Genomic DNA, 23,706 nt, shown 5'->3' with positions numbered 1-23,706 from the left:
CATTGTAATTTCAGGGCTAAAAACTCAAATCTCTCTACTCTGAGGTACAGGATAAAGTGAATGTTAATATGTCTCTAATGCTCTCTACTGGTCAGTCTAGGTGTTATAGAATCTATGTCACTTTTAGTTTGAGGGATGCTGTGTTTTACATGGAGCAGTTCCTGATTGCAGGACAAGGAGTCTTTTGATTTGTAGGGAAATGTAAATAACAGCCAGGTTGTCTCTTTGATGATGTTGTATCTGGCTTTATCTACAGTGTCCTTTTGTTCCTTGTGTGGATTAAGTCATATGTATGAATTTATGATTAAAGTATTCTCTTCTTCTGAGGTTTATTTTTATCATCGTGATGTACAAATACTCTCTTAATCTCACACATAAGAAATTACAACTGAATGGTTTTAAAAAGTTTATTTTTAAAAACAAAACTTTAAGAAAATGCATACAAATTTCTCCCCAACAGAAATGTTAGATTCAGAATTCTACATCAGTGAATAGTTTTATTTCTGAAACATATCAAATTGTAGGAAAACAGAGACCTTGAAGATACCATATCTGCTCAGTCTGTGTTATAAAACCTAAACTGCACTTCCTGTAGACAAAGTCATTGAGGACAGTGAAATGCAGGCTACAGACATCATCAGTATATAGAAAGAGTGGAGTGAAGTGGCCTCAGGTCACAGACAGTCTCAGACAGTCTCAGTGCTCAGAGCTGCTTTAAGACTGTGACTTGGTGAAGCTCTTCTGTGTCTAGACCTGGAGGAGGAGCTTCTCCCAGACAGCCCTGTTAGTCTCACAGCACCCATCCTCTCCCTGAGACTCGTCCCCAACATCATCATAGTCAGTCCCATCGGGGGCAGCTGCTCCTTCATCAGTGGGCAGTGTGGGCAGGACCTTGTCCAATCCAGGGCCAGTGTGGGGGACACCTGACAGAGAGACACAGACTCAGGGACAGGCAGTGGACAGGAATAACTCTCCAAGCTGATATTTTTGGTTTAGGAATTCATTAAGATAGGAGCCATGAATTTTTAATCATGTGTATAGTATGCAATTTTAAAATTGTATGTTATTTTAAAATGTATAAGAATTGTTTATAAACAATGGTAGAAATATATAGTATCACAAAATTAATGTTTTAATTAAGAAGATCACTTTATTAGCCAAGTACAATTTCTTGAGACACACAAATATGGAGAGAAGCATGGGATCAGAGCACAGGATCAGCCATTTATATGGTGCTTCTAGAGTAGCTGGGGTTAAGGGCCTTGCTCAAGGACCCTAGTAAAGTAGGATTCCTCTGGTAGCTATGGGATTTGAACCAGCAACCTTCCAACCAAAGGCACAGATCCTTAGCCACAGCCCCACTGCTCTATCCAAAAAAATGGTCCTTGACAAATATGGTTTATCAAATGAGTCAGTTATTAAAATAATATTGTTACAAACAAGGGTTATGAAAATGGTTAATATCAGAAATGTCTGAGTAGATAAATTAATAATTAAAGTAGTCTTTACAAGCCCCCAACTTGTAAAAAGTTTGCCAAGAATATACCCAAACGTTTGGTATAGATAGAGGCAGATGAGTTCTTTATTCTATGGCACAACTTTGGAAAAAAATATTTCAGGCACAATGAGTTAAATATTTGTTACAAATGACAAAACACACTAAACAACACGCAGCGTAAACATACAGCACACATGCACAGATGTACAAGGTGTTTTAGAGATCTACGTTCTAACCACCCAGAAAAATACCAAACTACAACGAAGTATTCAATTTTGTGAACACCTACACACACCAAAAGAAGAGATACAGCTGCTTTTTTATACCACACAAAATGCGACCTATAGTTTATGGTCTCTCTTTGTGAACTATTATTATTATTATTATTATTATTATTATTATTATTATTATTATTATTTTTATTATTATTATCATTGAAGGTTCCAGTCTTTCTGTCTCTCAGATTCCCATTGTTGCTGTAGTCTCTCCTCTTCTCCCTCAGTGATTTTCTAACAGTCTTGATGCGGGAGCTTTTACTATTTTGTTGATATTGGGTTAACACTGGGTTCCCTGGCAGGGAGAGGCTGTTTTAACCCAGGGAATCTCAAAACAATCAATTAAAGTTTCTAGAAACCACAGAATGGCAAGCTCTCTTAATGAGGTTCAAATCCTAAACTCCAATCTAGATTTTCCGGCTGATCTGGACAAGGATTTCTTGCCTTCTGTTTTTCCTGTACTATTGATTGACACTAACCTGGAACATAATTAACTAAGGTAAACCAAGGTGAACTGATCACTGAATCTTGCACCCCTTCATCTCAGTAAAGATATCCTTGCTTTGAAGCCCCTGAGAATGGCAAATGTTGACACTAGCCAGGTGTATCTAGATTTTTAAAAACACTTCCATAGTCACATCAGTATAATGAATTAACATTTTAATTTGTTGTAACAATCGGAAACTGTAACAGTAAATTGCAAGAGTACTTGCTGACTTTTATGAACCAATCTAAATAAAAAATATACAATTTACTGATAGAACCATGACATGCAGAACAAACAACAAGCATATAGAACATATCTGAGGAGTGATCTGCTGTGATAGAAATGGCTGTTAGTGGAGTAAGGGTTTGAATATACAGAATAGTTGTTACAATATTGTAGTCAAAAGCCTAGAATAGGAATTTCTTCAAATAAAATTGTATCTTTTTAAGAAGAATTAATGATTCAGTGCAGATTTCACCTATGCTTATGACGTTCCAATGCTCTAAAACCACAGTGAGGAAATCCTTTGACAGTATATTCTGGACTTATTAATTCTCCCTGAAGTCAGAGAGCACAATTCCTGGTCTTGGGGAATCCGAAGCTTAGTTCTGTTCAGAGCTCAATCTCTCAGAATTGATCAGCTACTGATCAATTTAAATCATCTGATTGGCTGGGTGTGACAGAAGTTGGGTTTCAATGAGACTCTGATCTATGAGGTGTAACCTTGCACCAGTAAAGTCTCTCAGCCTGTATTGGCTAATATTGATCCCTGCAGTACAGAGCAGTGTACCCATTGCTACTGCAAAACATCTGAAGCCCCCTTGTCTTGGATGAGAGTGGCACAGAGATGGATTACTGGGGGTTATCTTCCCATCCTTGAACTACCTCACCCACACTGAGCCCCCTGGCTGTAGCCCCTTTTACCTGAAGTGGGGTCTCCCTCACTGTCCCCCACATCACTATATCCAGAGGGTGTCTCATCAGAGAGGAGTCTCCCATTGAACAGAAGAGCAGGTCAGTAATGGCTCTGTCATTGTGACACAGACTGGCCTGTCAGATACCTCTTCTCTTCCAGTTAGTGTTTATTTGCAGATATAAAATTAGGTAACTAGAGTAATTTCTAAAGACAAAGTCTACTGCGGGCTCAGGATTATTATTTATAATAACTCACCTAACACAGTGTCTGGACTCTGGGGCGCAGTGATGGCATCATCATAGTATTCTGAAGCCTCTTCTTTCACAGAGGACATCAGCTCTCCTGAAGCACACACAGAGCCCAGCTTCACTGTCACTCATCAGAACATTGACTCATCTAAAGCAGAGGACTGCTGAAGCTCATCAAAACACACTGACTAACTAAACATCATGTTACAATGAAAACACCAGACTGTTAAGTATAGGATATTGGGGAACCTGATTTCATCTCCTATTCATTTCTGTCATAAATTTTAAAATTAATCCTAGATTTTGAACTAAAATGTTGATGGACAACAGGAAACTGCCATATGGATGTATTTGGACAGGGAGAGCAGTGATGTGAGCCCTATAATGCAGACTCAGTGTGATCTGCTATGCAGTGTACAGAGAGAGGGGAGAGAGTCAGAGTTGCTGGGTTTGGTGCAGGGGACTGGACTGAAATAACCCACCTGACAAGGAATCTGGACTCTGAGGTACAGTTACAGCATTATCATAGTACTCTGGGGCCTCTTCTGTCACAGGGGACATCAGCTCTCCTGAACCACAAAGAGCACAGCTTCACTGTCACACAGCAGAGCACTGATTCTTCTATAGCACAGGACTGCTGGGTCCCCTCAGAACACACTGATTAACTGAACATCACACTGGAACTATAACTCCAGGCTCTAAGTACAGGAGAACAGAGAACCTGACGTATAGTCCTATTCACTTCTGTAATAAATTTAAAACAGTTCCTAGATTTTCAACTAAGATGTTGAAGGACAACAGGGCAGAGAAAGGTTGGCTGTATTTGATCAGAGAGAGTAGTGATGTGGACACTATGAGAAACTGAAGAGGAGCTGGACTTGGCAGCACAGTGACCCAGACTGATTCACTGAAATTACACAGAGAGAGAGAGTCAGATCCATGTGACTGGTGCAGAATAAAACAGACTCTATTTGGAGGCTGAGATCAAAGAGAGGGTAGAGAGAGTCAGACTCACTGAGATCGGTGCAGGGTTTCCCCATGGGACTGGACTGAAATAACCCACCTGACAAGGCATCTGGGCTTTGAGGTACAGCATCATCATAGTCCTCTGAGATCTCATCTTTCTGAGAGGTTATCAAGCCCCCTAAACCACACAGAAAAACAGATAATGTACACTTCAGGATTCTGACTTTCTTTAACTTACTTTAAACACAGAGCTGCAAAGTTATTGTAAAATGTGACTTTGAATAGTTGGTGGTAAATAGTTAAGCCAAAACTCTATGGTTTCTGATTTAACATCTGACCTGAAAGGCAGCTTTTACAGCAAACTGTTTCCCAGTCATCATTCTGGACCTGAGCATTTCCTTTTCTATCAAAACCAATTAAAGCACCACCTTATCTACCACCCCAAAATTGACCAGGACTAGTTTTGCTCAGCCTCTGGGATCTGTCGAGATAAGGGTAGCGTGAGTCAACACTGAAGAGCAGACTTATAAGCTATCAAACATATACAGATGCAGCCATTCAAAATGGGTGAGGTATTTCGCGGCATACCCCGGTGGGCGTGTCACAGTATCACGCGGTATCACGCATTTCACGTGTGTCACGTGACTAACTATCCGGCGTCGCCTTGTAAAACCGCCAGGGGGAGCTTAACCTCTCATGTACAGCATTTGAGCCTTTAATTTTGAACTGTGTATTACAGCATGTTAATCATCAGTCATTAAAATGTTGGTATATATTATGAAAGCAAGATTGCTCAGTTGGACAGAAGTACACAACCTACCTTTATCAGAAATATTTATGCATCAAAGCCTTTACTGAAGATATTACTAATAGTATTAATAATGGATGACTTTGGACAAGCTGTATACTCAAAGTATAATTTCTTTAGCACATTTGTACAAGCACTTGGAATCTGTCCAAGCCATACTTTGTCAGGCATTTTGTTTTACTTCAACGGGGCATAAAAACTTCCTTGCTTTTAACAGGGCGTTTCATAATTTCTAGCTACGAAAATGATTTAAAATGCGACACCTATCATTCAACTAGAGCTTAAAATATCACAAGGAAAAATACACACCGGTATTCCATTTCTCCCTAAACATTGTAAGCTTCGAAGTCTTTAACTAACGTGATACCGGAGTCAACAAGCATACTTTTAGAATTTGATTAAAAGGGAATATAATATGGAATCGCGTATCTAAAGAATTTAATAACGGTATGATTATATCCGTGTACTGCGGCAGGACTGTGTAAGGCTGTTTCGCCTACCTGAACATGCGAGCTGTCTTGTAGCCTACTGGTCTAGGTGCGTGACTTCCAACTGGTAGGTTGTGTGTTCGAATCCAGCTGGTGCTGGACTTTTATTTTAACAAACATTTCTTCGAAAAAATAGGTAAGCGATATTATGGACAATCAATTGACTTTTATATTTCAAAATATCGCAACATGATCGATATTTGCGATATTTTGAATATATCTTCCCTTCTGACAGTGGTTCCTGCTTCTATTGTGTGTGTGTGTGCAACAGTAAATTGTTATAGAGAAATGGAGGCGGGACAGTATGCGTTACAATATAAACATTTATATTGATTTAAATCGTGTTCTGATTTAAATCGCAAACGCGTGTTTAATTATGTGTTTTTTAATCATGATCAGGCTAATGCATTTCTACATTTTCTGTATGAACCAGCTTAGAGGTTCATACAGAAAGACAGCTTGTGTTTAAATTGAGTGTAAGGTAATTTATGCTTCTAAAGTCATGGTCAGTATTGTTGTACTGTGCTGTACTGTGTCACATTATTTTATAGCGTTTTTATTGCGTTATTAAATCCGGTGGCGCTGTGTTAGTTTCCTGACTCACATTATTTAAACTGCGACACTGATCATTCATCTCTAAATAAACTTTATTTTATATAGCATTTTAAGCGAATAGGTAATTAGATTGCTCATAAACCTAATCACTTTTTCTTCATAAACACAGCGTGATTGCTCTTTGAAAATGCTTTTCCTTTATTTTTAAAGTAGGCTCAGATTTCAACTATAGATCGTATTATTATAAACTTTCTTGGAAAAATGTATTTTATGTAAACCATGTTTGCTATTAATTCATTTAGGGCTAAAATACGTTCATTGTCTTCTAATCGAGTCGAGTTGACATTGGAAGCCTGCCACACCCGGACCGTTAACGCATTAGCACGTCAAAGCCCATTGAGCCAGTATTGGCTTTAGTATCCCCCCCTTCTCCCCTCAATTCAATTCAATTCAAGGTGTTTTATTTACATGACAGATGGGTACAAGCAGTGTTGGGTACTGTATGTATATTGTAACGCTTACGGCAGACAGGCACTGTGTAGGAGCCGACGCACCAGAGCAGCGCCTGCAATTTTTATATTTATAACTTAGTTTTTAAAATTAGTCAAGCAATACGAAGCATCTCCTTTTACTTAGTGCCTGAGCATACTGCAACGCGTGTGAAGCCCATAAACGATATTAATTTTGGAACTTAAACATACAGTATATGGCTGGTCTCGGTACTTTAAAGAAAACATACACACCAGTATTCCATTTCTCCCTAAACATTTTAAGCATCGAAGTCTTTAACTAACGCGATACCGGAGTCAACAAGCATACTTTTAGAATTTGATTAAAAGGGAATATAATATGGAATCGCGTATCTACAGAATTTAAAGACCAGACAATCGCAAACTCGTTTTCAATAAAATTATTTTATTCATTCAGCAGTTTGTGAGAGGGACATCCAGCAGGGAGAGACACACACACCGGTTTTCATTGACAACATTGTTTTTTTTTCAATTCCTCTTGTCTAACAGGAATGTTTTGTTTGTGGACAGACTGTTAGACAAGAGGAAAAGACTGCCTCCTCCTACGAAGCATTTCGTTGATCCGATCACGAATTCTTTTCCAGTCGTACGCAGCAAGGGTTGAGAATCTCCGATTCACCATCGTACTAATGGTTTCCCGGAGATTGGGTTAAAAAAAACAAAAAACATACTAACAACTGTGCCATCCTACTCCTTAGTTAATACATTTTATTATTCATAAACAGTTAACATTGTTAGCAAAATATTTTGAATTATATTTAACCCTATTTTTTCTTTAGTTTTGTATTTAACTTATTATATGATAGTCAGACTTAATGTATATTTGAACAATGAAAATATATTTTTACAAGATTTTACATTAAGCACTTAAAATTAATATGGTTAATAATAGTAAACTGTAACATGCTGTAACAAGATCGGTTACAAGAAGAAAATGCTTTCAGAGAAAATGTTTCAACCAAACTTATTCCCACACACCCCGCCCCCACTACCATTAGAATATACACAAACATTTTAGCGTTTCATTCTGAGCAGAAGACTCTCACACCTGAAGAGTGCTGGCTGTGACGAATTAAACCGGTTTTACAGGTTTCAATCACAGACCATGTGACATGGGACTCAGTAAACTACAGTAACACCGTATTTGATAACGCTTTAAAAACGCTATAAAATAATGTGACTTGGCACAGAACAAGTTTACAACACAGTACAAAGATAAATGCTGACCATGACTTTAGAAGCATAAATTGCCTTACACTCAATTTAAACACAAGCTGTCTTTAGCCCTCTAAGCTGGTTCATACAGAAATGTAGAGATCTAGGCTCAGAACACACAGCTTCATTAGCGAATACATATGCAGGACAACTGGAGAAGACGTTTTACAGAGGATGGATTTTTAGAAACATCCCATCAGACATCCCATCATATTCACAACGTGAAATCTAGAAAATAATATTACGTAACCAAAATCCGCAATATGGAAACAGAACCTGTGTAATTGTTGATAGATGATGTACTCGTAACATTTTTTCAAGACGAACTACAACATTTAAAAAATGACTTGTATGTACTTGATATCTCTAATCAATCCACGGGTCCCAGCACAAAACGAAAGTAAAACGCATACCGTTTCTCGCTTCTTATTGCTCAAAAGTAATTTGACCGTATGAAATGCATAATATAAACCTAGAAACATATACGTGAGCAGTACTTAAGCACTGTAGTATCGGTGTTAAGACATACCTCTCAAATACTGTAAATCAAGTTAAAAATATCTCAAGACCGATTCTGGTCGTAATGAAACCATGCAAGGGAGTTTTTATGTCCGTTGCAGTTCTTTTGCAACATGAATATAATTATATCGTTATTAATTTCTTGAGATACGCGATTCCATATTATATTCCCTTTTAATCAAATTCTAAAAGTATGCTTGTTGACTCCGGTATCACGTTAGTTAAAGACTTCGAAGCTTACAATGTTTAGGGAGAAATGGAATACCGGTGTGTATTTTTTTCTTTAAAGTACCGAGACCAGCCATATACTGTATGTTTATGTTAAGATTTCCCTTCAGTGGTAAAATTAGATATGAATATTCAATACTTAAACGGGCACAGTTAAGACATTAAATATACATGTACATATTGTATACAGTACAGTTTGCATACGGTAATATGTTTATGTTACGCGATTAAAAAATAAATAAATAAAACTGGAAGGTCCAGCACCACCATTATGTTTATATGGTTGTTTTTGTTGGTTGGTTGTTATTATGGTTATTAATAATTCGATCTATAGTTGTAATCTGAGCCTAAATAAAAAGAAAAAGCAAGTGATTAGGTTTATGAGCAATCTAATTACTTATTCGTTTAAAACGCTATATAAAATAAAGTTTATTATTAATTTGCTGGACAGAGCGGTGAACATTATTATGCATAAGACAAAGATAACGATCCTGATCAGTTTAGAAATCTGTGTACGCTGTAAGGTTTTTACTTCTTAAACTTTTAAAATACACGTTTTGAATGGAAAGAATCCTCTTCCTGGTATAGCACGCCAGCACGTCTTTTTTCTCCAATCAGAGGGGTGTCAGATGGTGTCAGCCAATCACCATTCTGCGTTGGGTAGCAACGGGTGACTGTTCTCAGGCGGAAGATGTAAACAGCTTAATGTTCGTGTTAAATATTTTTTTTTAATTAAAATTCATTCTATACAGCAATCGCATATTTGGGTACCGTTTCATAAAACTTTCATGCTTAAAATGTTTAGGGAGAAATGGAAGACTGGTGTGTATTTTTTCTTTAAACTACCAAGACCAGCCATACACAGTACAGTTTACATACATACAGTAATGTTTTAAATTAATATCGTTTATGACCTTCAGATGCGTTATGCTCCTCTTCTTTTTATGCTCAGCTACTAAAATTTCCCTTTAGTGGTAAAATCCATATAAATATTCAAAACTAAGCGGATTAAAATGTGCACAGTAAAGACATTAAATGATTCAATCTTTGCACTACCAACCAATGCACCACGAGTGCCCCTGTCGGTCATTTTGGCCAGCCAATCACTTGCCCTGCGGTATGCTCCGGTGCCCCGCGGTGGCTTGTGGGTAGGTTACCGTACCGCGGGTTTTTACCGCGCATTTTGAATGGCTGCATCTGTATGGTTACATTTTTAAGATTCAGGAGTCTCCTTGCTCCATCTTCCCTCACCTGGTACTGGGTCTCCCTCACTGTCCTCCACATCATCGTATCCAGAGGGCAACTCATCCAAGAGGAATCTCCCTGTGAACAGGAGGACAGATCAATAATACCTGCAGTCAGTCAGCAGCCTCATTGTCCTCTACTGGAAGAGAAGCCACAGTGTGTGTTTGTGTAAAGAAAACTCTACAAGTTTAAAAGTAAAACATACTTTTTTTATAAGACAGCACAGGGACAGGGATGTGATGATTTTCTTAACCTAACTTAACACACATCTTGAGAAAGAAAACTACTGTCTGAAACCAGTTGAGTGGGATTTTCTACTGGGAGAGAATCCAGGGTATTAACAGTAACACATAGTTTATGTTTATAAGGTAGATCTGGAACTGAGCTGTGTTGATTTTCTTCATTTTGACACAAGTTGAGAAAGAAAACTCTACAGGTGTAAAACCTATTTGGTGAGATTTCCTACACATGTAAGTCTTCAGATCTTCCTCAGAGGGTGGAGACTAATCACTTATGAAGACTCACTTCTCCTGGAGGCGCTGTAGGTTCCATCTCTGGACAGTTTGCACTCTATTTCCTCGTAGACGGCATCATGACAGGGGGCCAGTGCTCCCTTAGATAGGGCTATGTGAAGAAACAGACACTCAGGGCTATTATGCAGGGAGAGGCGCACAATAAATCAGTTCCCTTCTGAAGTATTTTATATTTGACCTTTTGCGCATTTAAAGGTTTTAAACAAATCAGCAAAGTTGCATCTGTTTTTGAGGAGAATCTGTTCTAAAATTCTACTAGATTTCTTTACCCAGTTAAAACTGGTTCTATCCAATACTGTATACCAAGAAGGAACTTCTACTTTGAAACACCTTGGCTCATCACCATCAGTTTTGTCTTTGAAGTTCCATATAGAAATCTCAGCTCTGTGTGATTGACAGTAATGACCACTAGAGGTCACTATGTGGATGGTGAGTTTCCTCCCTACCTTTCCTAAGCTTCCTGTTCTGGATCAGCTGCCCCACTAACAGGGCCAGTGCCACGAAGAGCAGAGCTCCCAGCAGCAGGAGGACCAGAGGCGAGATGGACAGGCCTCCCAACGGCTGTGTCTGGGGTGTTGTCCTGGTGCTGCCTGAGAGAGAGGGAGACAGGGGGTGAACAGGGATCAGGAGATGTTCTCTAGAGCTCATACAGGCTTTGACACATAAAATGTCCTTCTCCCTGCGTTTCCCTTCAGGAGGTGGAAGGGAACCCAATGTTAACCCAATATCAACAAAATAGTAAAAGCTCCCACATCAAGACTGTTAGAAAATCACTGAGGGAGAAGAGGAGAGACTACAGCAACAATGGGAATCTGAGAAAGACTGGAGCCTTCAATGATAGTAATAATAATAATAATAATAATTATAATAAACTTTATTTTATATAGCGCCTTTAAAGGTGGCTTCTCAAAGCGTTTAACAGAATGACAACAACAATAAATAAAAAGAATACACAAGATAAAACACAATTACAATATACAGAGGAGACCGTGGATGGTGGTACTAAGAAAAGCAGAGGGGTGAAGAATGGATCCCAGTTAAGTAAAGGCTTTTCTGAAGAAGGGGGTTTGAGTCTGGATTTAAAGGAGTTTAGAGAAGAGTTCCAGAGCTTGGGGGCATAACAGGAGAAGTAGTTCAGATGGGTGGCTGGGTCAGCATGCGTAGGCTGCAAAGGAACAAGAAACAAGTTTATTCCATGCTGAAAAAAAGAAGAAAGTAAACACAATGTTTTGACCGTGGAGCCTTCTTCAGGTGTGAGCAGGTGTGACACCTCACACCTGAAGAAGGCCGAAACGTTGTGTTTTCTTTCTTCTTTTTTCAGCATGGAATAAACCTATTACTTGTTCCATAACAAGAGAAGGCCCTGTCACCCAAACAATGTGACAATGATGAGGAGCATTCTTATTCTACTAGCGCTGTTGTCGGACTGGCTATAGAAACCCTCATCATCTTGCTTTTAGTTGCAAAGTAAGTCAAACCCACAGCTGTCTATAGCTGTCTGAATGAATAAAATACCTCTACTTGAATCCCTAGAGGGAAAATCATAATTTCAGAGGTAAAAGCCATCATGTCCTGATTCAGATACTAATGTTGTTTACACAAACCAAAAACCTGTGACTGATGATCTTCGCTTATTCAGTCAGAGTGTAACTAGTGATGGAAGATATATACAGTAAAATCAGTGTATCTTCTCCAGGGATCTGATATCTTCTTTATCTACAGTACTAAGACTCCTCTCACCTGTACAGATAACCCCTGCATCCTCCTTGTGCACACAGTCGCTCTGATTCAGTCCAGAGTGACAGCAGTCCCACAGGTGGAGCTCACTGCTTGTACAGTTCACCTCATCCAGCCAGATGGTGCCGTTCCCTCTTCCAAATGAGGAGTTTCCTATTGCACTCACTGCATCCCCACAGCCCAGCTGTCTGCAGATCACCTGGGCATCCTGCAGGTCCCAGGAGTCATCACAGACTGTCCCCCAGGAGCCCTCGTACCGCAGCTCCACCCTGCCTGAGCAGTTTGTGTCTCCTGCCAGTCGTAGAGCCAGGGGGACTGAAAGAGAACAGGGAGGTTAGAGGATCGGTTCGGCTCAGAGGTTCTGGATGAGAAGTTAGTGGCAGATTTGGAGTGCATGACATCACCAGTTCATATTACTGAAAACAAATGAGACCTTAAATAATGTCTGTTATTGTTGAGTGTCCTCAACTGTCCTCAACTCAGTGACTAGATGAGAGAAGTGAAGGTACTGAGTGTCCTTAGCTTAGTGACTCTAGAAGAGAGCAGTGAGGTTACTGAGTGTCCTCAGCTCAGTGACTAGAAGAGAGAAGTGAGGTTCTGAGTGTCCTCAGGCTACTGACTCTGTGTGACTGGCAGTTGTACACAGTGAGCTCACCTGGACAGTACTGTTGAGGTTTCTCTTCCTGTGGTGATGGCTTGAGAGCATTGTCTCTCTTTGGACCTATCAAGAAATGTTCATTTTTCAAAAAGTCTCATATAATTAATGATGCCCTAAAATTGACCGAATTGAGGAAATGTATCCTAATTAAGGTAAATTATTTTGTCTGCTGTTTTACAACATGGTTGTGACGATATTCTGGTCAGTATCCAGAGGTCAACTCATCCTGCAATATCCTGCAGATGTGACTCAGCTCCAGTGTCCACTGTGTGCAGTGATTAAAGAGAACATTATTGACACTGTAGTTCAGGTGGGTAGCTGTGTCAGCATGCGTAGGCAGCATGCCCACACCTGAAGAAGGCTCCACGGCCGAAACGTTGTGTTTTCTCTTTTCTTTTTTTCAGGATGGAATAAACCTATTACTTGTTCCATTATTGATACAGTTGTTGCACTCATTATTTCCTGTAGGTGTCTCTCAGGAATAGAGACATACTGTATGTAATTTATAGAATCTGATTTCCATTGCTTCTACTGCTAATAATAATGAAGTGAACCTTACCAGAACAGGTGATCTCAGTGCCTTCAGTGCTCCAGCACTCATTCTGACCCCAGGGTGAAGAGGGACACTGCCACAGTGTGGAATCGTGCTTTCGACAGTGAATGTTATCCAGCCACCGGGGGGCAGCATTCAGCCTGGACACTGTCTCTTTAAAGTTACCCTGGTCTCCACAGCCCAACTGAGTACAGATTACTTTAGCTGTGGTGTCTGTCATGTTGTTGGCACAGATGCTGCCCCAGGTGCCATTGTAGTAAACCTCTGCCTGTCCTGAACAGCCTGCAGATAGCCTCAGCTGCTTGTGCTCTGCGAATGAAACAGGAAACTGTCAGAGCAACTGAACTATTATGTATGAAAGACTGTTGCCCATTCACAGAACACTTAGAGCACAGCACAGACTGAATATAAGAAAGATTACAGATTCAGCTATCCTGATACCTGAATGCTCAAAAACTAAATTTTCCATTAGCGTCCTCATGACTTTGAGTTGTTAATTTTAACTTTGACCCTTTAGAACAGTGGTTCTCAAACTATGGTATGCGGAGTGCCGCTAAGTGGTATGCAATATGACCCTGGAACTTTGTTGTGTGCCCTGAAAAAATGGGACGTGTTTTTCTATTTTAATAAAATAAGTTTGTGTCAAATACGCAACCTACGTACTACTATTCAGTGCACGCTAATACTTGAGTGGACACAAGAGCTACAATGTAATTCTATGCCATTCTATGGTAATGCATGCTACTAATGTAAGTGACCAATTGTATTTAAAAAAGTTATCTCCAGCAACTACCGAGGTAGGAGAATGTGCATGATTTTGGAATAATGCCAATGTTGTAAGCACAGGAAAGCATAGAAATTCATTCTACGAACGCTGACAATCTTGTGAGCACAGGAAAGCATGATAGATAACAGAAAAAGATTTAAGAACTGTATGAAAGATAGTTGTTTAACATCCTTTCATGGAACACTGACAGCACAGCACAGACTAAATATGAGAAAGGTTACGAATTCAGCTATTCCTGATCCCTGAATGCTCATAAACGTATTTTCCATTAGTGTGCTCAGGACCTTGAGTTGTTTTGACAGCTCAGCATATTCAATGTATGAATCAAGCCTCCATGCATATTAATACAGTGCAGAGAAAAAAAGCTTGTGATTATGGGAATTAACAATGTCTTACCATTATATTTTTTTTATTTGAAACTGTTCATTGCTATTTTTTCTACAACCATAATGTTTAGATTTATCAGTTGATTTCTTTTAGATAAAATGGTGCAAAACATAGAAAACAGTGAATAATTAAGCATCATCACCTGTGAAATTAGTGATCCATCAGTTTAGTTTATTTTAATTAAAGGAATAATTAGATTGTTAAATAATTCGGTAACAAGTAAACAAGCATTTATATTGGACAGGACTGTCCAAACTGCTGGAGAAGAGTAGTTGCTTATCAGTCTGAACATGGTTGCAAAACCATTTCTAATCATATGGGGCAAATATTTATGTCAATGGAGACTCTACCCAGGAGCTAACAAGATAACCCCAAGAGCATCCCAGAATATCACCCAGGATGTTTTTTACTCAAAGAACTCTAGAGAAGTATTTGAGAATCTGTGGTCCTCACTCTCCGTGTGTTAGTTGCTTGACCTTCAAGAAAATTCCTAACAGCAATGGTTTTCATGCAAGTATAGCCAGGAAGAAAACATCCATCCATCCATTTTCCAGATGTTTCAAACTCAGGGTTGCAGGGTGCTGGATTCTTACTGCAAGACAAAGTAAACCCGGAATGGGACACCAGTCCATCCCAGGTCAAGGCAAAAAACCTTTCTCTCCCAAAATAATGGTGCCTCTCATCTCAAGTTCACCAATGAGCACCTGGATGATCCACAAGACTCCTGGAAGTATATTGTCTGCAGAGATAGGTCAAAAGCTGAACTTTATGGACACATTGATAAATGTTCTGTGGTTTTCATTTGTGTCAAGAATGTCAGGCCATGTTGACTGACTGAAGCTGAGTAGAAATGGGTCATGCACTAGGACAGGTATGCTAAACATACAAGCAGATCTACAACAGAGTGGCTAAAGAAAAACTGCCATGTTTCAGATTGGTCAAGTCAAAGTCTGGATGTAAATCTTTTTGAAATGCTATGGCAGGACCTGTATTGAGCTATTCAAGCAAGACAACTCTCATATGTCACCAGTTTGCCTAACAGTCAATGAAAGAGACTGATATAGACAGACCATGTCACTCTGCAACTCACAACTAGCAACCCACTGAAGCTAAGCAGCTGTGAGCCTGGTCAGTACCTGGATCGGAGACCTCCTGGGAAAAACTAAGGTTACTGCTTAAAGAGGTGTTAGTGGGGCCAGCAGGGGGTGCTCACTCTGTGGCCCATGTGGGCCGTAATGCCCCAGTGTAGTGATGGGGACACTATACTGTAAAACAGGTGCCATCCTTTGGATGAGATGTAAAACTGAGGTCCTGACTCTCTGTGGTCAATAAAAATCCCAGGGTGTTTCTTGAAAAGAGTAGGGGTGTAGCCCTGGTGTCCTGGACAAATTTCCTGTTGGCCCTTACCAATCATGGCCTCCTAATAATCCCCATCTATGAATTGGTTTCATTACTCTGCTTTCCTCCCCACTAAAAGGTGATGTGTGGCGAGCGTTCTGGTGCACTATGGCTGCCGTTGCATCAACCAGGTGGGGCTGCACATTGGTGGTGGTGGTGGGGAGTCCCCATTACCTGTAAAGCATTTTGAGTGGAGTGTCCAGAAAAGTGCTATATACTGTAAGTGAAATGAATTATTATTATATTGGGAAAACTAGGAAATCAGGAAATATGCAATCACAAATGTCTTCACATTCGGATCTTTACTATTGGATCATTTTGTTAAATAATTCAGTTATTTTATATGTCTATGTTAACTTTTTGTTAACATTTTTATCTGTACGCCTCCAGCCATTTTCATTTTTCATTACATAGAGAAATCAGTATCTTTGCTTATAAGTCCTTACAATAAGACTATGGATTTAATCTGATGTCTATCAGACACCTCCAACCTCCCAGGGTCACACAGTCACAAACCAGAATCCCAGGCTGCAACAACACTCGTGAGTGATTTTGGGAAAATTGAGAGCTACATTACTATCTGGCAAGTTATATTGGACCCTTATGTCATCAGAATCTCATCTCCTTGTTGGAATAAACCAATTAGGTATTATGTACCTGAGCACAGGACTGTCACATCTTCTTTGTGACCACAGTCATGCTGTCCCCACCCTGCTGATGGACACTCCCACAAAGACGACTCGTTCCCCAGACAGTCCATCTTGTCCAGCCAGATGGGTCCAGTTCCCTGGCTGACGGAGGCTGGTACTGGGGCACTGAGGGCCGTCCCACACTGGAGCTGCCTGCACACCACCTGAGAGTCTGCCAGGTCCCAAGAGTCGTCGCAGACTGTCCCCCAGGAGCCATTGTGATAAACCTCCAGCCTCCCAGCACAATCATCTCCTCCCTCAACCAGCCTGAGGGAGTGCTGAGCTAGGAGAGAGATGGTATCTAGTGATACAGACACATATTTGTAAACATGACTGACACATATGTTTCCTGTTTTCACAATATGTACCAAAGGATCACACACAACTAAACACTTGCTCTCCAATAACTTAATAAGAACTAATGAAAAAAAAAATCAAACAGATTCAATTGCTCTTACCTGAGCAGAGCAGGGCCACATCCTGTCCAATGTTGCAGCTGACTGTCTGTGGAGAATTGCAGTTCACCAGGTGAGACTCGGCCCCAGAACAATGAATACCTGTCGGACACATAGCACTGTCACTGCCCCATACAGAGAGGAGTTATAGTCTTGTACTGCAAAGCACCAAATACCTGTCAGACACAGAGCACTGTCACTGTCCCATACAGAGAGGAGTTATAGACTTGAACTTCACAACACTGTCGCTGTCCCATACAGAGAGGAGTTATAGGCTTGTCCTACAGAGCACTGAATACCTGTCAGACACACAGCACTGTTGCCTGTCTCATACACAGAGGAGTTGTATATTTGCACCACTGAGCCACAGCCCAGCTGTCTGCAGACCACAGAGGCCTCTCTGTAGCCCCAGGAGTGCTGGAGGAGTCTCCCCCAGGTGCTGTTGTAGTAAACCTCCACCTGGCCATCACAGTGACTCTCTCCTCCTGACAGCCGGACTCCACCGTCTAGAGCTGACAGGGATGAATCTAAAAAAATGATTAATTATCACATTTTATTGTCAGTTAGACATCAGTACCATACCATAAAAGGGTTATCAGGAACAACATTGTTTTTTGTAAATTTATCATGACAATCTTTTATTTACAAGAATATATTGTTTTACACATATTTATAATAATGTTCAAAATGGTTTAAGGTGTTTGGTAGGATATCAAATTCTAATTTCACACTTTCTTTATTTTTAGTATAAATACTGGCTGGCTGCCTTCTTCATTTCTAGCTCCACGCCCCCCATTCACCTCGACTGCAACCTTGCGGCAGCTCCCTGGCTCATTCCTTGTGAATAAGTATTGTGGCAGGCACCCACAGAACAGCATGTAGCAGTGAATAGGGCAAGGCATGGAGACAACAGATGAATAGGGAAGGAATGGATAGAATGGAGGGCAGGATGGAGAGTGGTCTTAGGAACATGGTTGTGGTGGACCTCTTTGGAGATGAGAGAGGACTATGGGAATAGAGGCTGATTGAGAGGTGATCATGGTGGTGTTGGAGCTCTGTGGATGCCAGGGCAGTTTGAAAAGGGAGGGATGCTTGGTGATTCCAGTGGGAGGACTGCTTTCAATGGCTGACTTGGGAACTGTAAATGGCTTAGGCTGCCTCATGAAAATGTGGGAGGGATTCAGATTTGACCACCTACCAATCTTTTATTTAAAGCTTTAATTATTCTGAAAATGTAAAAATGTGTTAGTTCTTACTAGAACAAATTACTCCAACATCCTGCTTGTGAGAGCAACCAGCTCTGCCCCATGAAGAGACAGCACACTGAGAGAGATGGGTTTCATTGCCCTGGCAATCAAACACATCAACCCCCGTTGATCCATTGCCCTGTCCAAACCAGGCCTGTCCTGGTGCTGCTACAGCCTCCCCACAGCCCAGCTGCTGGCAGAGAACAGTGGCATCTCTCAGGTCCCAGTACTGGTCACACACTGTCCTGTCTTCACCGTGGTACTGCAGCTCCACCCGGCCGGAACAGGAGTCAGGGCCGCCCACCAGCCTGTAGCCACTGTATTCTGAAGAGAGGACAGGTAAGTCAGGAGCCGTAGAGCATTAACACCACTCTAGTATTTATATAAAGGACAGGGGAATCAGCTGTACAGCATTAACATCACTATAGTCTTTATACAAGGGACAGAGGAGTCAGGAACTGTACAGTATGAACACCCTCTTCTCTTTATACAGAGAGTCAGGGGAGTACTGTATGAATGCAGTGTTATAATGGTTGATTTTACAGTGTGTTCATTGTACAATAACTGTTCATAGTTACACTGATTAATTGAATATTTAACTTCAGTACACAAGAGTAATTATCAGTCATATTGTGAGAAACAAAGATGAATTATGTTATGTGGAAATCACATGACCACAAGACCACTGCTTGCTGAAGCTCACTGACTGATCCAAAGATATTAGTTTGGGGTGCTATATATGGTGTTCCGAAATGCAAAAGACAAGCAGACAGGGAAGTCAGGAGCCATAAGCATTAATCACTCTAGTCTTTATACAAAGGACATGGGAGTCAGGAGCTGTACAGCATGAACACACTGTTAAAATGGTTGATTTTAAAATGTGTTCCTTGTACAATACCTTGCCACACTTTTACATACTTTGAATATTTAACATCAATACATAAGAGTAATCATCTTTCTCACTGTGACAAACAAAAACAAATCAAGCAATGATTCAGGGAGGCTCTGAGTGAGATACTGAAGTGTTTATACAGCTGGGGATCAGTACAGACAGTAATGCTCTCACCTGTACAGACCAGGCTGATGTCATTGCTGTGAGTGCAGCTCAGAGTGAGATACAGAAGTATTTACACAGCTCGGGATCAGTACAGACAGCAGTGCTCTCACCTGTACAAACCAGGCTGATGTCATTGCTGTGAGTGCAGCTCTGGTGCTCCCTGGTTGAGGTGGGACAATCATGGATTCTAGTCTCATTTCCCTGACACTGGATCTCCTCTGTCCTGATCACCCCCTGCCCCTTTCCGAATTGAGCCCCTCTCAGTAGCTCTGCTGGAAATCCGCAGTCTAGTTGGTGGCACACGACCTCCGCGTCCTTCGTGTCAAAGTCGGCCTCACAGATCGTACCCCAGGATGAGCCATGTAGAACCTCGACTCTGCCAGAGCAGAGACTCCTGCCCCCTGCTAACCGCACTCCTGTACCTGAAGAGAAGTTGACACTTCATTTTCATGAACTGAGGTTCTTATGAGCTCCCTTTCTTTCTAGTCTTTACTGAATTGAAAGCACCAGAGTGAACTCTTTGTGTGTTTAATGTGTCTGCCCTGGCATAACTGTGTTGCCTGCTAGTTGTCACCTCAGTCTAGATTTACAGTCCCACATCCATCTTATCTGTGTCCCGTACAATAGACTTGGCACAGGTATACACAACGCATCTGGCAGTTTGTAGCGGTATTAGAGCACATTAACAGTGTGTTTAACATCATACTGTAAATGTAAAGAGATAACTATGTGTAGAGTTTCTATAGCACTTCTAAATGCTCGGACACATAAACTGTTAAATTCAACTCAGTTTTTAATTTTAGATAATTTTATATAAGCAGGTCAGTATAGTCAATATATAAGTATAAAAATGTTTATTATTAGATTCATTATATTAATTGTTTATAAGTGTAATAGAGAGAGGGAGTTGTAACACTAGAGAACAAGACTTATTGAAAAATGAAAGGGATTGGTCATTTACATGGTTTGGTAGACAGACTGGATATTTAATACACTTCTCTGAAACCTTTGACATACAGATCCAGGGTCTGGGATTCTGAAGTGTTCAGTTCAGATTGGTTCGTGTGGTTCATTTTTCTGTCTTATGATTTGAAATTCTGGGCTATCTCATGTCTGAAAGTTGAGTGTAAAACTGTCACCTGCCTCCTGACAGACAGCACACAGCAGACAGGAGGGGTTTGTCCTCCCATTGCTCTCAGACAGATTCTCCTGTCTGTATTTGTACCTCTGATCTCCACACAGGTAGAAAGATATTCAGTGACAGGGAGGAGTGATGTCACAGCTCTAGGCAGGACAGGAGCAGTGGGAATGGGAAGATGGACAGATGGATCATGATGATGGACTCTAGATCAGTGGAGTTTTAATTCTCCTCAGTGCTGCAGACTGGAGAGACTCTGTGTCTCCTACCTGAACAGATCACTCCAGCATCATAGACATGAAAGTAGCCATATTGTTTCACTTCACGTTTTGTACAGTCCCTCAGCACAGACTCTGACCCTCTGCACTCGACCCAGCTCAGCAGGACTGATCCAGCCCCTGGTCCAAAGTGAGTATCTCCTGGTGCTGAAACAGCAGATCCACAGCCCAGCTGCCTGAACACCACTGCAGCATCATCAAGACCCCAGCCAAGGTCATAAACTGTCCCCCACTCTCCACCATGATACACCTCCACTGTCCCCTCACAGGGACTGGCACCATTCACCAGCCTCACATCAGCGCTGCCTGTAGAGAGTGGAGAAAGATAATACTTATTACCTTGTATACAGCATACTTTTATATTTATACATATAAAGAAATACACCAGATATTTATATTTTCTTACAAGTCTGTCTGGATTGCTAATCCCTCCCACGGGGAAGTAGAAGCACTGAATGCTACAATAAGTCCATTATTAGTCATCTTACCTCTCGCTCCACACACCTGTGTTCACATACTGACTGTGTGTGAGATACTGGAAAGTCTAGCAGCAGATTGACTGTGTGTGAGATATTGGAGAGTCTACCAACACAGTGACTGTGTGTAAGATATTGGAGAGTCTAACAGCACAGCGACTGTGTGTGAGATACTGGAAAGTCTAGCAGCAGATTGACTGTATGTGAGATATTGGAGAGTCTACCAGTGTAACGAACAGTTCTTTCCGGACCCTATGCGGACGACACAGTCCGACGGAGTGGGGAAACACTAGGGAAACGTCATGCAGGAAAACGGGGCTAAAGACAGGGGGGCGTGTCCAAGGTGCGCTGGTGCACGGGGGAGGCGTGGCCGAGGCGAACAATCCCAGAGAGTAATCCTTAGAGTAATCCAAAAACACATGAGTAAGTCCAAAACCAGGAGATCCATCAAAAGAAGGGAATTAAAACCACGAAGGCCGGGTCGGAACCGGCAGACAAGGAACAGGAACAAGGGTTAAAACCTTAACGGGACCAGGCGCTTCCAGGTCCCGGACTCGCATGATATGGAAATCAGATGCAGAGCCTGGAATAGCGTCAGCGCCTGGCTTTTAAGGTGGGCTGGGAATAGCGAGCAGGTGCATAGAATAAAGTCTTGAGTGATAGGGCTGGAGCACCCTTAAGGAGGGGGAACTAATATTGTGACAGTACGCCCCTCCTTTACAGGGCGGCTCCGAAGCCCTAAGAAAAAAAAAAGGGGAGAGAAAAAAAAAAACGATGGAATCCGGGCTGCCAGGGTGCCGTCCGCGGGGTCCAGGTGTAGGCTCTGCATTCTGTAATGAACAGTTCTTTCTGGACCCTATGCGGACGACACAGTCCGACGGAGTGGGGGAACACTGGGGAAACGTCATGCAGGAATACGGGGCTGAAGACAGGGGGGCGTGTCCAAGGTGCGCTGGTGCACGGGGGAGGTGTGGCCGAGGCGAACAATCCAAAAGAGTAGTCCTTAGGGAATATCCAAAATGCAAGAGTAAGTCCAAAACCAGGAGATCCATCAGAACAAAGAATTAAAAACCACGAAGGCCAGGTCGGAACCGGAGGACAGGGAACAGGAACGGGAACCGAGGTTAAAACCTTAACGGGACCAGGCGCTTCCAGGTCCCGGACTCGCACGATATGGAAATCAGATGAAGAGCCCGGAAGAGCGTCAGCGCCTGGCCCCCAAGGTGGGCCGGGAATAGGGAACAGGTGCACAGAACAAAGTCCCACGTAAAAGGGCCGGAGCACCCCCAAGGAGGGGGGACCAATATCGTGACAGTACGCCCCTCCTTTTCAGGGCGGCTCCGAAGCCCTAAGAAAAAAAGGGGAGAGAAAAAAAAAAACGATGGAATCCAGGCTGCCAGGGTGCCGTCCGCGGGGTCCAGGTGTAGGCTCTGCATTCTGTAACGAACAGTTCTTTCCGGACCCTATGCGGACGACACAGTCCGACGGAGTGGGGAAACACTAGGGAAACGTCATGCAGGAAAACGGGGCTAAAGACAGGGGGGTGTGTCCAAGGTGCGCTGGTGCACGGGGGAGGCGTGGCCGAGGCGAACAATCCCAGAGAGTAATCCTTAGAGTATCCAAAAACACATGAGTAAGTCCAAAACCAGGAGATCCATCAAAAGAAGGGAATTAAAACCACGAAGGCCGGGTCGGAACCGGCGGAGAGGGAACGGGAACAGAGGTTAAAACCTTAACGGGACCAGGCGCTTCCAGGTCCCGGACTCGCACGATATGGAAATCAGATGCAGAGCCCGGAAGAGCGTCAGCGCCTGGCCCCCAAGGTGGGCTGGGAATAGGGAACAGGTGCACAGAACAAAGTCCCACGTGAAAGGGCCGGAGCACCCCTAAGGAGGGGGGACCAATATCGTGACAACCAGCATAGCGACTGTATGTGAGATATTGGAGAGTCTACCAACACAGTGACTGTGTGTGAGACTGTGTAACTTCTGAGGGCTGGGACTTGTTTTCTTGTGTTTCTTGGAGCAGCAGTCAGTATAGTGGTCAGTCTCTGTGGTGTGAGAAAGCTGAATCACTGATAGGCGGTCTGTTGTTTCTGTACATCAGGACCCCGTATGTAAAATGTTTACATAAGTGTTTACAACTGCATAAGAGTGTTTCTGACTGGTAGTCCATATCAGGTAAGAGATTTAAACATTGATGAGCCACCTTACTCTGAGTGTTTTTTTGAGAAAATAAAATAAAAAATTGTAACAGTTCAAACAGCCTATCACAAGTGCTTCACAGATGCCGAGTAATCATTCACCTTCAGTTTGGAATATATAATATTGCTTCC

The 23,706-nt window shown here is 41.8% G+C and overlaps 2 protein-coding genes across 2 annotated transcripts; both read right to left on the bottom strand.

Annotated features, from left to right (window-relative positions):
- Window positions 1-532: 532 nt before the first annotated feature.
- Window positions 533-17,290, bottom strand: LOC148665506 (antigen WC1.1-like). Its single transcript, XM_088630942.1, has 11 exons — window positions 17,179-17,290; window positions 16,689-17,021; window positions 13,466-13,768; window positions 12,237-12,572; window positions 10,958-11,146; window positions 10,504-10,602; window positions 9,985-10,056; window positions 3,907-3,993; window positions 3,428-3,518; window positions 3,185-3,252; window positions 533-923 (listed from the first exon to the last, which is right to left on the bottom strand). The coding sequence occupies exons 1-11, from the start codon at window positions 17,288-17,290 to the stop codon at window positions 748-750; spliced, it is 1,866 nt and encodes a 621-aa protein (XP_088487068.1). The 3' UTR covers window positions 533-747.
- Window positions 17,291-18,291: 1,001 nt separating this feature from the next.
- Window positions 18,292-21,138, bottom strand: LOC148665505 (scavenger receptor cysteine-rich type 1 protein M130-like). Its single transcript, XM_088630941.1, has 3 exons — window positions 21,129-21,138; window positions 19,590-19,901; window positions 18,292-18,746 (listed from the first exon to the last, which is right to left on the bottom strand). Exons 1-3 carry the CDS (start codon window positions 21,136-21,138, stop codon window positions 18,421-18,423), a joined length of 648 nt encoding a protein of 215 aa, XP_088487067.1. The 3' UTR covers window positions 18,292-18,420.
- Window positions 21,139-23,706: the final 2,568 nt, after the last annotated feature.

Source organism: Lepisosteus platostomus, chromosome 5 (assembly GCF_059453375.1).
Source record: "Lepisosteus platostomus isolate fLepPlt1 chromosome 5, fLepPlt1.hap1, whole genome shotgun sequence".
NCBI lineage: Eukaryota > Metazoa > Chordata > Actinopteri > Semionotiformes > Lepisosteidae > Lepisosteus > Lepisosteus platostomus.
The sequence above is the reverse complement of the archived record's forward strand: the minus strand, read 5'-3'. Positions and strand labels throughout refer to the sequence as shown.

Bases quoted from the DNA above. Each gene is read 5' to 3' on its own strand.
- LOC148665506 (XM_088630942.1), bottom strand. From the start codon at position 17,290: ATGTGTCCGACAGGTATTCATTGTTCTGGGGCCGAGTCTCACCTGGTG. The intron at 17,022-17,178 runs GTAAGAGCAATT...CTGTATCACTAG, and splicing joins TGTGGCCCTGCTCTGCTCAG to ATACCATCTCTCTCCTAGCT. The intron at 10,603-10,957 runs GTAGGGAGGAAA...TTCTTCACATAG, and splicing joins GAACAGGAAGCTTAGGAAAG to CCCTATCTAAGGGAGCACTG.
- LOC148665505 (XM_088630941.1), bottom strand. The intron at 18,747-19,589 runs GTGAGAGCACTG...TCCTCTCTTCAG, and splicing joins CATCAGCCTGGTTTGTACAG to AATACAGTGGCTACAGGCTG.